Source organism: Batrachochytrium dendrobatidis (genome assembly GCF_000203795.2).
Source record: "Batrachochytrium dendrobatidis JAM81 unplaced genomic scaffold BATDEscaffold_9, whole genome shotgun sequence".
Classification (NCBI taxonomy): domain Eukaryota; kingdom Fungi; phylum Chytridiomycota; class Chytridiomycetes; order Rhizophydiales; genus Batrachochytrium; species Batrachochytrium dendrobatidis.
In genome coordinates, this window is record NW_006281107.1 from 677,607 (window position 1) to 693,578 (window position 15,972).

The 15,972-nt window shown below is 41.3% G+C and overlaps 5 protein-coding genes across 5 annotated transcripts; 3 read left to right on the forward strand and 2 right to left on the reverse strand.

The window, feature by feature from the left end:
• Nucleotides 1-370: 370 nt before the first annotated feature.
• Nucleotides 371-1,595, forward strand: BATDEDRAFT_90305 (uncharacterized protein; the record flags this gene model as incomplete). The annotated part of the gene is made up of 4 exons (XM_006680426.1): nt 371-619; nt 716-834; nt 909-1,004; nt 1,073-1,595. 4 exons carry the CDS (start codon nt 371-373, stop codon nt 1,593-1,595), a joined length of 987 nt encoding a protein of 328 aa, XP_006680489.1.
• Nucleotides 1,596-1,681: 86 nt separating this feature from the next.
• BATDEDRAFT_90065 (uncharacterized protein) lies at nt 1,682-6,232 on the forward strand (the record flags this gene model as incomplete). Its single annotated transcript, XM_006680427.1, has 1 exon — nt 1,682-6,232. One exon carries the CDS (start codon nt 1,682-1,684, stop codon nt 6,230-6,232), a length of 4,551 nt encoding a protein of 1,516 aa, XP_006680490.1.
• An 18-nt stretch (nt 6,233-6,250) lies between these two features.
• On the forward strand, nt 6,251-7,435 carry BATDEDRAFT_90066 (uncharacterized protein; the record flags this gene model as incomplete). The annotated part of the gene is made up of 4 exons (XM_006680428.1): nt 6,251-6,262; nt 6,315-6,758; nt 6,828-7,059; nt 7,196-7,435. 4 exons carry the CDS (start codon nt 6,251-6,253, stop codon nt 7,288-7,290), a joined length of 783 nt encoding a protein of 260 aa, XP_006680491.1. The 3' UTR covers nt 7,291-7,435.
• Nucleotides 7,436-7,619: 184 nt separating this feature from the next.
• BATDEDRAFT_26285 (uncharacterized protein) lies at nt 7,620-10,025 on the reverse strand (the record flags this gene model as incomplete). The annotated part of the gene is made up of 4 exons (XM_006680286.1): nt 7,620-7,810; nt 7,895-8,085; nt 8,206-8,355; nt 8,434-10,025. 4 exons carry the CDS (start codon nt 10,023-10,025, stop codon nt 7,620-7,622), a joined length of 2,124 nt encoding a protein of 707 aa, XP_006680349.1.
• A 110-nt stretch (nt 10,026-10,135) lies between these two features.
• BATDEDRAFT_20172 (uncharacterized protein) lies at nt 10,136-14,657 on the reverse strand. The gene is made up of 5 exons (XM_006680230.1): nt 14,565-14,657; nt 14,279-14,477; nt 13,978-14,212; nt 12,334-13,436; nt 10,136-12,267 (listed from the first exon to the last, which is right to left on the reverse strand). The coding sequence occupies exons 2-5, from the start codon at nt 14,453-14,455 to the stop codon at nt 10,207-10,209; spliced, it is 3,576 nt and encodes a 1,191-aa protein (XP_006680293.1). The 5' UTR covers nt 14,456-14,477; nt 14,565-14,657; the 3' UTR covers nt 10,136-10,206.
• Between the last annotated feature and the right edge of the window lie 1,315 nt (nt 14,658-15,972).

Genomic DNA, 15,972 nt, shown 5'->3' on the forward strand with positions numbered 1-15,972 from the left:
CATTTTTCTGCATTCATCTTGCAGTCTTATTTTGCTTTGGAATAGACAATTGTTAAATATTTGTACTGTTTTGAATCCAACTCGGCCTTGTAAAGACTTGTACAATCACATTCTAGTTTAAAAACAACGATTACTGGAATGTAGTCACATTTCAGTCGACTAAAGAGACCAAACACAATACTGTTCAGTAAACTGACATTCATTTCATAAAACTGTTTTTATTATAAACGTTTATTCAACGTTTCATTTTACGTGAATATCGCAGTAAAATTGAATGCAAACAATTGCACGACAAAAAAAACAAATTCAATGTAAAAATTATAAATGCAACTTTCACCTACAAAATACATTCTAGCTAGCTGTTGAGAAAATGCCAGCTCCCATCTCTAGCCTTGCTCGCCAGCTGCAGGGAATTTCGGCAAAGAGAGCGCCAATTCAATCTCGTCACAAGGCATCACTGCTGTTTGATGGCCATGAAGCTGCCGATATTGACAGAGATACTATTCTTACTGTTGGTCGTGAAGGCCTGCTGGATCTCATTCAAATGAATCCATTGTTTGGTGCATTTGAAAACTCTTTATTCTCTGATTCTCTCAAGGATCAAGATCGTATGCTTTTGGTAAGCCAGTCTGGCTCGGAATGGGATTGTGTATAGGCTTGAAAGATTCACTAATTTTGTGTTTTCTTTTTTTAATCTTTGTAAACCTGACTACAGACAAAACCAGAGAATGTGGTCCTTGACAGCCAGATTGAAAGGTTTTTGCGTATGCTCTCACCATACTTTTTGCGCAAAGGTGCATTCAAGGCTCTTGAATGGTTGATTCGTCGTTTCAAGTGAGTTTACAAATGCAAATCGACTGCATGATCCCAGTATTAGACTAATTTTAGGGTTTGTATTCTATTATTAGGATAAATGAGATGAATGTTGATGCAATTATGGAATGTATTCTGCCGTACCATGAAACCAGACATTTTGTGCAATTTGTGCGTTTGCTTGCCATTCCGTAAGTGCCTTTTTATTTATAACTGAGTGTTGCAATTGCAGAATACAATACTAAAAATACATTACTAGTTCCAACTCCATTTTCCTATTTCTGCAAGACTCGGTACAGAAATCAGGAGTTCAACTCGATCGAAACCTTTTGGTTGACAAGTGCATAAGAGAGCCATCGCTTCTTAAATTTCTTTTTGACATGATGGCCAAATCTAGTGCCGATGGTGTTACTAATTCGACGCTTACCTCTTTCATGGCATGCATGGTAATTCAATATCTCGATTCAAAGCCTAGCATTAATGACTCGGACCTTCGTATTGTCCTTCCTTCTCTGCTAGACATTTTACGCACTACTGATGTCGATCGTCGTGCTGCTGGGCAGATGATTTTGGCCTTTTTGTCCACAAAAGTGTGCCTTTCTTCAAATGCAATGACAGGCCTTTTAGATGCTGTGACTGTCGATGCAACCCCAGCATTGCTGCGCTCTTCAATTCTATGCATGGTAACAGTTTGCCAAAATCAGCCAAAGCTTAAATCTTTTCCCAAAAATGTGTACCAACGACTGATCCAGACAGAGTATGTAGATATTTGGGTTGCTTGACCAAGTTTGTTTTTGATGCATCGTGCTAATGATGGTATGTTTCATTGATTAGAACGTTCCCAAAGGTGATTGTTGAGATTTCAAACATGTATCAAGCCGAAAATCTGCTTGAACCACTGCTGAAAAAATTGATTCAGTCATACACTCCCAATCAAGACGATGCGTCAGATTCACCGGAAGCAACCATTTTTGCATCTATTGTTTCTGGTTCTTGTCTTGAAACCACTACTCTTCGACGGGTGCTAGAGCTTTCTCTTCAGTCGTATATATCTTCAGTAATTGAATGCGACACTCCAAAAATAATGGGTGCTGGATCTCTTTTACGCCAAGTATACGAAAAGAATGTGGCAATTTTGGACAGCATCATTGATGCAGAGTTTAAACTGTGCAATGATACTGGCGATAAGGGTAAACTCCATCGTGCTGCTCTTCAAAAGCTTATGACTTCGTTTCTCAAGGGAACTATGCTGGAAAGCGTGGATGATAAGGGCACTACCTTGTATCTTAGTTTGCACCACCCTCAACCAGAAGTCCGTCTTTTAGCTATTGAAAAGCTTCAGTCGATTTTAGATACAGATTTGCTCACTAATGAAAAAACTAGTATGCACGACATTGCTCGTGAAACTCTATCGGTTCTTATTACAGACCAAGACCAGACTGTAGCAACTGCTGCTCTTAGCTTTCCCAATCTTGTCTCGTATGTGCCTATAAATGAGCTTTCTTCATTTGCTGCAGATCTATTGGCATCAAAGCATACCGAGACTCGATTGCGTGCTGCTGCAGCTCAGGTTTTATGCAAGCTTCTTGATAAACCAGATTGCCCAATGTCTTGCTGTGAGGTGTTGCTTGGAACCATTTGGCGTACAGAAAAATCCACTGTTGCAGCCACGCTCTTGGCCTCTTTTCTGCCTGCTCTTTTGCAGCGGATTGGTATCAATACAGCAGCAAGTGTCGAGTTTGGCCAAAAATTTGTTGAAAATGTAAATCTTCAACAGCAACAGCAGTCTGAGCAAGTTCAAGAAACGCCAAAAGATCAAAGTTCGCCTCATACACTCATGAATATTGCAACCATCAAGTTTCTTGGAGATGCTTTGCGTACCTCGACCATATTTAGAGCTTTTGTGATTCAAAATGCCGTGCATTCCAAATTTGATCGTGCGCGCTTGGTAGGCATTTTAGCTCTTGCAGGTGAAATCAAGTCGGTTTCTCAACTGGACAAAGATACACTTACATTGGTGCCATTCTTGATGAAGAATCTTTCCGAGATCCCGACTACCACTCGAAATCCTGTTACCAATATTATTGGTATTATTGATAGTAATCGCATTGTCATGTCAGGAAAAGATGCGCAGACATTTGCCATTGTCAAGATTGTTTTAGAAATCATCAAGAAACTTTCTCAGCCAGCCTCATGGCTTGATTCGGAAGCAGCTACACAAAGCGTTCATACATGTACTCTTAAAGGTGTGTTTTTGGCTGTTCTTGCCGTCAAAAACCAAGCTATTCGCGAACACCTTGTTGAAAAGTTCCTTGATCTTGTTGGCACTCGCAACATTGTTTCATTTTGTGCCAGTCTTTGGATCGCTGCCAATAATTCTAATATAGGCATTCTGGGTCTAACTATTGTCAAAAAATTCATTTCTTCAAGTTCTGCAAAGGCATTTGACTATCAGCTTGCTATTCCTAGTATTTTATTAGCACTTGTTCATGCAGATCATCATATTCGTAGTGCAGCCATGGACATTATGAAAGTGATATGCAGCGAATATGGCAAACTGAGTGGTTTGCAACTAAAGCTTTCTCAAGAGAATATATACGGCTACGAGTACTTTTATGGAAGCAAATCTTCCGAGGTTGGATATCTCACTGTTGCATCAGCAGCCAGATTTGCCAACCAGATTTGCAACTGGCAACATGAAATTATTGCGGATGCCTGCTTTTTAAAGAATAACATTCACACTGCTCTTCGCCGTGGAGATGAAGCCAAGATAAAGTATCAGGAAGATGTGTTGGGATTTTTGTTGACCAACATTTGTGCATTTGGCATTGTAGACGCTCAGATTCAGTTGGTTTCACTTTTGGAAAACGTGGATTCGCCATTAAAATTGAAAGGACTGTTTCCTCTTGTGGAGTCCAATACTGCCATAGTATTTTCGGAGATGACTTGTGCAGATCTTGGCACCGAGAAATCGACAAAAGAAGTCGAGCTTGTTACTAAGCATGCCACACTTTTGGGTCTACTGACCCAATCATACTCTTCAGCTGCAGTTGCATCTCTGTTTCAGTCTCGCAGCGGACGCTATCTTAAATCCTTTTGCAATCTTTTGTCTCCAAATACATTTTTGAAAATCAGTGACGCGCACAAACAGCTATGGTGCACAGTCAATGCATGTGCGCTAGAACAAATTACGGATACTTGGATCTCTAGTATTCAAGTTGAAAAGTGTCAAGTCGTGTTTACTGCACTGATTGATCTCATTGCTTTTGGCGATGGTGAGATTTCCGCCAAAGTCAAAATTATGCTCAAGCCACTACCTCTCACTGGACAGGCTATTCTTCCCATTCTTGAACGTATTCAGCAACACTTGTCCAATAATTTGAATCCATCCACAAGCAAGCGTGTTAAAGGTCAAGCAGCAGATGATAATGGCTCTATTGTTGCCGGCGTGGCATTATTGGAGCTTTTACAGTTCAAGGAAAATATGACCGACTTTGGAATATTGATTGGTCCTTTGTTTGACATTCTTGCTGCTCTTTTAAATGCAGATATTGTTCAAACTCTTACTGAAGTAGACTATTTCAAACAGCTCCTTCTTTCCACGCTTGAGCTAATATTCAAGGTTGATGCTGAAAAGGAAATTTTGTCGGTCAACGAAGACTCTATTCGAATTGATTTGGTAGTGCAATGTATTCGACTGACTGACAATCCACAGACCCACAACTCTGCTCTCTTGTTGCTCTCCACGATTGCTTCAGTTGCACCGCAAAGCGTGTTGATCAATATTATGCAAGTGTTTACGTTTATGGGTGCCAATATTCTTCGACAGGATGATAGCTACAGCTTCCATGTCATTCAACAAACGCTACAGACCATTATTCCTGCTTTGATGCAACACTTGGACGGAGATGATTTCGCTGGAGTTAAACCTATTATGGAGGTATTTGTGCAAGCTTTGCCTCATATCCCAGAACACCGACGTCTTCGCCTGTTTACGCTACTGGTGCAGATCTTGGGAGTGGACAAGCATCTTGGAAGTATGCTCGCATTAATTCAATCGAATAGCATTATTAGCAGTTATTTGGTGGCTCAGCGAGCTAGCGATGCCAACCAAGCGATTAGTTTTGGGCTCAATCTATTGCAAGAATTCTCACACCACGATCAACTAAAAGCCCTGATCAAAATATCGGTATTTCAGCAATCTCTTCCAAACCAAAACGTTCAGTGTAATTCGCCACTTTTGGAACCCAATAGTGAAATCAAGACTGTTCGTCGCATTAAACTTCAGCTCACGAATTTTGTCAGTCAGGCATTAAAGTCTAAAGCTCTTATTCACTCGGCTACCGCTGAGGTTGCCAAGTCTTCAGAAAACTTTAGTGATTTGCATTTGAAACTTATTGAGCTACTTCTTGTTGAAATTGACACTACGAGTCTTTTTGCTACCGAGGTTCAGATACGACCCGGATCGTCAGATGCCAAATTCAGCAAGCTGTATTTGAATGCCTTGCAAGAAGCTCTTGGACTGGTTAATAATCTTCTCCCGCTTGCCATGTTTATGCACGTTACTGGTGAGCTTTTGAAACGAAAGGAGGAAGGCATTTGTCACCGATCTCTAGTTATGCTTCGCCAACGGCTTGTATCACTGGAAGGCACCGATGAGTTGGATCATCAAGTATTTGTACCTGTGCTGACTATTTTGGTGTCAATGTTGAAAACCAAAAGCACAAAAGCCAAAATCCTTGAAAACAAGCAGCTGGTTATGGAGTGCATTTCTAGCACAGCAGATCTTGTTGGTAAAAACATTCCTAAAGTTATTACTGAATGCTTTACTGCACTTCTTGCCGACCATTGCATTCGATCTGAAAACGATAATATTGCTTCATCAACTATTGTGTGTCTGTCATCACTTTCTGTTGTTCTTGGTCCTCGTATCGTACCATTTATTCCAACTCTTTTGCCGACAGTGATCCACAATGGACAGGCAGCACTGGCTTCAAATGCCGATACTCGATCAATTGTTGTTTCTGCAGTGTTTGGATTTATTGTGATATTTATCGAAACTCTTCCTCAGTTTGTTAGTCCCTATCTTGGTGATCTTATTGGCTTTGTTGCTGAACCTCGTATCGAGTCCATGACACCTCGTATCACCCAGCTTGCCTCGGCTATTTCCAGTGGGCTGGCTCGTCATATTTCGGCACGTATTATTTTTGATCCAATGTCGAAACAGCTGACTACTGCTTTGAAAGCGAGTGAATTTTCTACTGTTTCAATTTGTAAACTGTTGGCTGATGTCATATACAATACACCTCAGCCGGCACTGATTGATTGCATAAAGCCCCTTGGTGCAATCATGATTCAAGGATTTGGATACCGCTGCAGTGGTCCTGGTGCGCCGGTTGCGCCAAAGGTAACATTTTGATTGTGAATATATAGATTGATGTATCTACTAGTACATGAAAATGCTCATACATGATTCTATAATAATTCTATACTGTTTTTAGAGCTTGGATATAGAGAATATACTGATTGGCGCATTTGTGGTCATGATGATGAAAATTAACGAAAATATTTTCCGTCCGCTTTTTCTCAAAGTGGTAGACTGGGCAACATCTGAAATGCTTGAAAAAAATGGATGGACAATCCAAGGCATTTCGACCCGCCAGCAACTTCTTTATCGTCTTACAGATCGTCTTTTTTCTGAGCTTAAATCCATTTTTGTTCCTTACTTGGCCTATCTGCTTGAAAATATTCTTTCTACTTTGCATAGATTTACTGAAAACAACGTATTGGATGCCGATGTATGGATTCTGATGGTGTCGAATTTGAAATCATGCTTTTTGTATCATGGAACGAATGACTTTATCACTTCTGATCGACTGCAGACTGTTTTAAAGGCTTTAATCAAGCAAATTGAAGTGGTCGAGGCTCACGATGTTGCATACAAGGTTTGTTTTTTTGGTTGTTTTAACTTGGTGTTGAGCTTTGACTTAGTCGTGTACTATCATGTGTTTTAGGATAATATGCTGTCGCATCTGGTGCCTTGTATCGGCCAACTTGCTGTAACCTTTAGAAGTGAAAAAGTATGGAAAGGACTGACACAACAGGTGTTGAAACTCACCCGCTCTGACGATGCCAATGTCAAATGGACATGCATCAAGGTGCTTCATGAAATGTATTCTCGACTTGGCGAGGAGATGCTTGTGTATTTCCCCGAAGCAATTCCATTTATTGCGGAACTTATGGAAGGTATGTATAATTGTATTGCCAATTGTTTTGAGTGCATCCAATTTGAAGTGTTTGATTCATGGATTGAAATAAGTCAATATTTATGTATGCCGAGTTTCTGACAAATTTGTGAATGTTATGTAAACTCTTCATTTAGATGACAATGAGGATGTGGAAAAGTCGTGCCAAGAGCTGTGCTTGCTTATTCAGCACTATCTGGGTGAACCCATTCAGCATTACTTTAGTGCATAAACCATGTCAAGTATAGAGTTAAAGATGTTCTGGATATAAAGCTGTTACAATCTCGTCTCTGTACTTGCTGATAACAGACTTTAGCTCCCTCCTAAAATAGTTGAGCAATCAGTTGGCTTTGAATAAATAAACTAGCAAATTGATCAAAGCATAGTGTTGAGGGTTGAAAATAAGCGGGATTCACAGTCGTGTAGCGTACCTGGCTATACTTTCTCGGAATAAGATTTCTTCCACGTGTATACGACCATTAAAGTATGGAACGAGTCTGGATATAACATGTCAGTGATACCAAACCTTGAGTTGCTAGACTATACAAAATGAACGGAAATCTACCTTGTAAATAGTGCTGCAAGAGGCGGCGGCTGTGAATTTGCAATGGTAGCGATCCAACTAGCTTCCTGCTCGCTTAAATTTCCAGGATCTGTAAAAATAGACGGATGATCACTGACAGGATTCCATGGTACATTCCCATTTTCTGGTGACGGAGTTTTTGCCAATAAACGTGCTGGAACCGACAAGTCTAGGCATCATGCATTTAAAATCAATTAAAACCAATTTTATAGTTGTGCAACTAGTGTAATCAAAATACATGTATACAACGTACATATATACATGTGCAGTTGAACAACAAGGTTTTTTCTGAGCAAAAATGTAATAATTTCTAAATACAAATTGCGATTTTCTTTAGAATGGGCAATTGCAGAATATGGTCGTGGAATTGACAGGTCTTGCAAAATGCGTACGAGCTCCATTTGTGGAAACCGAGATGAAAACTCGGTGGATAGCTTTGGAAGTCTGTTCAAAATGAAGAAAGCAGAATGGATTAGACGTTTAAATGATCAAGCCAATATCGCGTACATCGCAGTATGGCTGTTTAAACAAGGCATCAAGGAGTTTAAACTACGCAAAACATACTCTGAAAGTTGAGCTTGAGGAGAAACAATATACACGTTTCGATTGCTGACTACATGAATAATTTTTGCTTTAGACCATACATACAGATGAGCGGCAAGACGGTATATCTGAGAAAGTGAGCAGCTCAGTGTAGTTTGCAGTTCTTCAAACCTTGAATACGTAAATTAGTATATTAGTTTTAGTGGAGATTAGCTATTATGCCATGGTTTACATTGCTAAATCACTTACGATAAAGTAGGTGTTACTATTTGAATTAATTCTACAAGTAATGGAGATGCGTCAACAGGCAATGTGTTTAAAATTTCTTCAGCATCTGAAAGTAGCAACAGTGCTTGATAGGGTCGCAATGTAGGATGGTTAAAATAAGCACTAGAGATCTCTAATGGAATAGAGATGGTAGAATTACTAGCATAATAGGAATCTATAGTGCTACTACTTGAACCTGGATACGTGTTTTGGGTTTCAATAATACCACACATTCGCAACGCCAAACTTACAGATCCGTTTACTTCTAAAAACGATGGCAATTGACCATGAACAGCATGGTAAATATGAGCAAGACATCTTGCAAGACTGCTTGATTTAAGAATTTGCGATTGAAGTTCAAGAGGATCTCCCGCACCACCATTTTGAACTTGATACCGATCATTGATGGCAAGAATAAGCTCAGTTTCAGTACGAATGTAGCCACGACGCAACTGTTCATATTTTAATGCAGTCGTAACTTTGACAACAACGTGATCGTAGATATTTTTAACTTCTTTTGAATGGTGACTGGTTCCACGACCATCTGGCTGAAGTGCAAACACTAGATTGAACATGGTGAGTTGGTGATGGTGATGATCAACAGGCGAAGGCAACTTTGAAGAAAATGCATTAGCAGATGGTTTATCCTCGGAAACACAGCTACTGGATGGATCCGAAACAGCAGCAGTAAAAGTAGAAGACGAGTCGATTTCACCCAAAGACTGACGATAACTCGTTGCACTTGCAATTAACTTTCTTTTTTGAACCATGCGCGCAAATCGAAGGCCAGTACCTGGACGATCTGCATTCAGTAGTGTAGGATGACCGACAAAATCAACATTGTCCACTGTCAAGTGGAATTGCTTGTCGCAAAGAGCCACTTTTGGAGATAGAATATCTGAAAGAAACTCACAATCCAAGCCCAAAAACTTATTTTTAGGCTCTGGAGGTCCATGAGAACCATGTCTTGAATGAGTTTGTTTTTTAGATAATGTTGCAGCAGTCATGACTAAAGTGGAGGATTGAGCAGATCGAAAGTCCAAATGTGTTCCAGATACGCTGCTGGTTGCAGTCGAGACAGCGTTTGTACCAGCCAAAGAAATCCCACTTGGAATGGTATTAGCATGGCCACGACTTGCCAAAGTCTTTCCAGCAGAAGAGTTTGATGGGGTTTGTGAGCCATTGTACTGATGATTCAAGCCTGATGGCAGCTGAAAGCTCATTCTGCTGTCTGTGGTGAGTCCACTAGTGAGTCCATTAGTGGATCCATTAGTGGATTCACTGGTATGCATGGTAGCAGGACGCTGTTTGCCTAGAAAGCTACGAGGTTTACTATGTCGATACTCTTGAATGCAATGATCAACAGGAACACCATGAATGCCATGACGAGAGCCTAGGATTTCTATAGGCGGTGAGCCAGAGTTGCTGTCATCTTCATGGCCATTCCGATGGCGAGAGCGTATGCCAGTTTGCTCACTCTGACTGGCAGCAGACGATGCGCTTGCAGGATACATGAACACCAGTTGATGGCCTCTGGAAGAGTACGACACAAACAGAATGCCTTGCACTACCATTATGGCTTCTATTACTAATAATGAGAGTATATCTTATCAAACCCAAGACTGCAATCCACTGCAATCGCTTCACCAATTATAGATATTGTTCTGCCCACACTTGACCCAATATGATGGCTAAATAAAGCCTATGTATTTTTTATTTGCTTAACATAGTATTTTCAAGTCAATTACTCGACATTCAGATGTTTGAAGGACGATATCCATTCGTGAGTTCTCGGGTGGATTCCATCGTCAATGTGCGATGTCCAAGTCCCAAAGTGCTTCCATTAATGCTGCTTCCAGATCCAAGGATGCGTGTAGTTAATGCACGACGAGCACGAACAGCCCGTGTCCGGCGTGCCAAGCTGGCATCTGCAACCTGCAACGTGGTGTAATCCACACTTTGTTCTCTGTTTGTACGGAAGATGTTGACCAGATGCACTGCGCCAGATCTCCATCCTCTTTGTGATCCACTTTGTTGAGGTGATCCTTCCGGCGACGATTCTCCACTGTGACTAGGTGAATGTGCGTAAGATAGTGGCATAGTTGCATTTGCTGGAACCGGTGCATGAGAAACTGTTGGTCCTGGGAATCGCAATGGAGCTGTTCGTAGTCCTTCAATACTGTTTCTCAATGGTCGGCTAGATTCTGCTGTTCCATCTTCATCAGATGTCTTGTCAATGGGAATTTCAACCATCATGTCATGTTCTCCTACAGTACTATCCATGGCCAGTTTTTCAGAATCTTGCTTATAGGAAAGTTTTTCTGTGCTTGCAGTAACGAGTGTCGGCTCGGCAAAGATAAACGACGGAAGCTTAAAGTCGGGCATGATGCGAATCAGGAATCCAACAACGAGACTGCCAAGTCCAATCAAAAGTGAGATTCCCCATCCTGTCGCATCAAGACCATTTTGATTGGTCTTGAACACAACACCTCCAAACTGCACAATCAGTGTTTGCATTACAACCGTCATGAGAAGAATGCCAATAAATGTATGGTTGCGAAGGAATCCACGGAATACATTGATCTTTTCGCGACTAATCGAGCGGCAGTTGATTTCGTTAAAGATTTGGCAAAAGACATATGTATTGAAAACAATCGTGGCAGTAGTGACATCGACTCCAGTGTGCCTAAAGGATTCGGCATTGGCTTCAGGACTTGTTTTTGACGCCCACCAACCAGGTCCATTGAAAAACAGCACCAGGCAGGCAGTGATTTGGTAAATGTCTTGTCCAACAATCATCTTGAACATGTCGGGAGAAATAATCGACTCGGATCGGCTAGATGGCTTGCGGTTCAAAAGATCTGGTGAAGGAGGGTCGGTAGAAAGTGCAAGGGCAGCAAACGTGTTCATAATCAAGTTAATCCAGAGAAGCTGAATCGCACTCAAAACGGATGCAACATGTTTTGGTCCAGCAACAGTCGAGTAGATGGATGTGATAATAGTGAGGGTAACAGCAGATATGTTGACAGTAAGCTGGAATTGCAAAAACTTTCGAATTGCATCAAAAACACTACGACCCCAGATGACCGCCTTGACTAGAGAAGCAAAGTTGTCGTCCATAAGCACGATATCCGAAGCTTCCTTGGCAACTTCAGTGCCAGCAATACCCATAGAAAACCCAACATCAGCAGCAGCCAGAGCAGGCGCGTCATTAGTTCCATCTCCAGTAACAGCAACAGTGTGACCAAGACGTTTAAGGTTGTTGACAAGAATCTGCTTATCAAGTGGCGAACTACGTGCCAACACTTGCAAGCGAGGGAGAACATCGTTCATTTCCGTTTCGGAAAGTGTGCGGAATTTAGGACCTTCCATGGCAAGACCATCAGCAGCGAGAATACCACATTCACGAGCAATAGCACAAGCAGTCTGAATGTTGTCACCTGTAACCATACGAACAACGATTCCAGCAGACTGGCACGATGCAACAGCATCAGGAACCTCGGGTCGCAAGGGATCTTGAATGCCAAACATGCCCACAAGAATCAGATCTTCGTCGTCAGGAATAGGTTGCTCACTCTCTTGATCAGATTCGCCATCGTCGGAATTAGACGTCATGTGATGAACAAAATGGTCAATGGGACGAATGGCCGCTCCAATCGTACGAAGCGCATTGGATGCATAGGTGCTAATCAAATCGGTGTATTGAGCACGAACCACATCATCCAGGGGAAGAACACGACCACTAGCATCAACATAGCGATCGCACAGTGCAAGAATAATTTCGGAAGCACCCTTGACGCATACCCAATCACGAGTCTCGGATGTAGGCGAGGCAAGCTCATGTTGAGGAAGACCAAGTAGCTGTTCAAAAACAGGATCAACAGGATCACGGATGATACAGGACATGCGCTTTCGTTCAGAGCTAAATGGTTCAATTGCTACCATGTGAGCAGTTTTTCGATCCTCTTGGTATTCAAACCCGAGAATTCGGGTAAACTCCAGTAATGCAACCTCTGTTTTTGATCCATTAAACAACACAACGCCTTCGCTGTTGCGAGATTCGTCGGCAGTAGAATTGACGTTGAGAGTTCTAGCAACAAATGCTAATAGTTTTTGAGATAGATCGGGTACACTGTTTCCGGCGAGTAGTTTTTGCTTTAGAGTCTTTTCGACATCCTCATGCTTGTACTGAACAGTTAAAAGAGATCCTTGAACTACGGTCATCTTGTTCATAGTAAGCGTACCAGTCTTGTCAGAGCAAATAGTAGTGGCATTGCCCATAATCTCACAAGCAGCAAGATGACGGACCAGATTGTTGTCCTTTAACATGCAAAGAGTAGCGTGGGCAAGAGAAATGGTAACGGCCAAAGGAAGACCTTCAGGGACAGCAACAACAATCACGGTGATACCAAGAATCAGAAGAGCAATAATGTCTTGACCAATCTGGAACGAGTCTTTGGTACCAGGAGGCGATGTGACAAAGTAGGCAATAAACAAAATAACAATCATACTGAATGCAGTAGCCACGCCAAATATGGCAATCTTGTCGGCAATTCGCCCGAGTTTTTCTTGAAGAGGTGTGGCTTCGGCCTCGACTTCCAAGGAGAGCAAAGTACGGCCGTTGATCGAGTTGACACCAGTGGCGATAACCAGCATGCGACCAATACCATGGACAACTTTTGTGCCAGATAGTAAAAACGGATCGCGAGCCAAATCTTTATCGACTGAAATGGGTTCACCAGTCAGTGTACTTTCGTCGGTTTGAATATGGAATCCCTCAATAAGCACTCCGTCAGCGACAATAACGTCGCCCGTCTCAACAAGTACAATGTCTCCCACAAGAATGTCAGCAGTGGGTATAATAGCTACCTCCCCACTGCGTACCACTTTAGTTTGAGCCAATGCTTTTGAAAAGGCTGATAGTTCGTGAAATTGGTTTTGCTTGCGGTAATCGCTAACAGATCCAACCATGACAACAATAATGACTAGATGTTTTGAATTCATTTTGAAAAATTGAAGTATGGTTGAACAACCGATTCAAGCGCATGCAAAGCAATAGTTACAGTTGCCATATTTTATAATAAAATTGTTAGAACATCGCGGTTTTTAGAATGTGGACGTATGAGATTTTAGGAGAGTTGCATTGACAACACCAGAACAGTTGAGCCCAATATCTGGATTGTAATGGATGAATCCTGCTTCAGACTTGTCAATTGTACAATTAGGCTATGCCAAACGAAGAAAAAGGGAGGTTTGAAAATGAATCTCAGCTCAAACCTAGTTTGACTTGAGCATTGTATGATGGACATTATCTGAGCAGTTGAGAATTCAATGCCCAGAGACACAAAGGATATCTAATCACTGTCTATCCCAAGTAGCAGACATTGCAATATAAGCGTTTTATTCTACATGAATACGGCTGTAATTTCACGGCCAATCAGCATATAGTGCAACGAAGCAGTTTTCCCATAATCTGGATAAATATGCATTGAAACCAAGAAACAATTGTCAAAAAGCAAATCTTACCTGCGGCAACAATGGCAGCACCGTCAATCAAAGCAAACTTGTCCCGCTTTTCAATGGGAGCGAATTCAAACTTGTATACACCAATGGCCATTTCAATAACAGCTGCGCAGCATAGAACGATGAGTGTCTTGTCTTGAAGAGCATCCCACATGAATTGAAAAATGGTTCTCGAGGCAGCTTCTGGTAGCGAATTGGAGCCATAGAATTCTTTGCGTTCTTCATGAGTGGACACATCCTGGCATCATAACAAGTATTAGTTGAACGTTCATTCTATAGCTGGATAGTTTTACAAAATACATACCGATGAAATGCCTTGCTTGAGATCCGTCAGTAGTGACTTTTCAAGACCAACAGACCTCCCCAATTCCAAATAAAGATCAGGATTCTTTGGGTCCAGCAAATCGAGAATCCGCTCTGGTGTCAATGAAAATTGGGACCGCTTAATCACGACTGTGTTTTTATTGTACTGAATCGACATTCTGCCTAACTATTGTTGTGGTCTGTGCCATCAAACCAAGGTTAGACCACAATATAGCATTGAATGTGCGTGGCAATGAGCCCTGTAATGCATTGACTGGAAAACGTACCTTGTAATACTTGATGATAATATGCAGATGTAATTGATTAAAATTTTGTCAATGGGACTTGAAATGAACAGATACGCCAGAATAACTTCTTTTGTAAGATAATGAATATCGTATCAGAATGGGCAAAGCACGGCCAATATATACCTGTGTTTTGTTAAATGCTCCTTGGTTTACAGCATTCAAAAGCACTGTTAGTGCTATGTATTTTCCGCACTAAATAGTGCTTGGTACAAGAGTATATCGCGTAGACAAATATGCTTTTGCCAATCTTGTGAATGAATCAGGGTGCTGGTATCCCTTGCTCAGCAGCGGTCTGCGGACGAACTTGCATCATGGCATTATTTATCAAACTAATCATACTACCTTAGCACTACTTCACAGCATGATCTGATGAAATGTGAGCTCAGTGCTGTCATCAAGTATTTATAGATTGGCTCGACGGCAATGTTTTTCAAATTGTATAAAGCAGATGCACAATTCAGCCACAATATAATCTACACGCCAAGCAATCTCAGTTGCATTGCCAATTTCGGTTCTAGCCCACACTATGGAATGATGGCACCGAACTATGGTCTATTAGATGATCAGAACAGACTTCTAATGCATGGTGCTTCAAGATCCAGCGGTTTTAAAAAAAGATGCTTGGCTTAGGGATCAATCTCAAACCATCTTCAGTTTAGTCTTTACAAATTTTAATGTCACGCAACCAAACAAACAAGCTTTTTGTTTGTCATTCGACCTATTTTCCAAACAATTGTAAAGCAATGGTGCTTTGCCTATTTGTAAGCACCTTGCTGCAAAGCTTGATGTGGGGTTATAACCCAATACACTGGTATCTTGAAACTATAGGTCCCCGAAATTCAAGCCACATTTTTAGGTAGATTTGTGATGGTTGAAGTTATGGCGAATTTATTGGTTTAGCCAGTTGTTTAGCCCGACTACGGTAGCCATGCTTTAGCTAACCGCATTACAAACCTAGTTTCCAAGATTCAATGCAACCGAATTCATAGCCGTACTTGTGTAAAATGTACCGCTTTTGTATCTTGAATTGACCCTTTTGATCCGGAATAAACAATGATGAATATTTGCTGTGCTTTTCTACTAAAGATTGACTATTCAACATTCTGTTGTCTGGAATTGATTGGCGCACAAATCTATTGTCACACTCGAGTCGTTTTCTGCAGGATTCAAAAATGAAGTGCGAGGCAGTGTAGTTCCAATCTTTGTGCCATTTGTTGAATGGTTGGTAAACCATGTTCAATCAGACGGTTGTTTTGTGGAATGGAATACTGTTTGGAATAACATGCGTGTTTTGGAATGTTGCATGTCGTTGTTTAAAAAGTCTTGACATGTTACGGATTGCTGAAACCTGGAATGTTGGAATGTTGGGAGTCTGGAAAGATTGCAC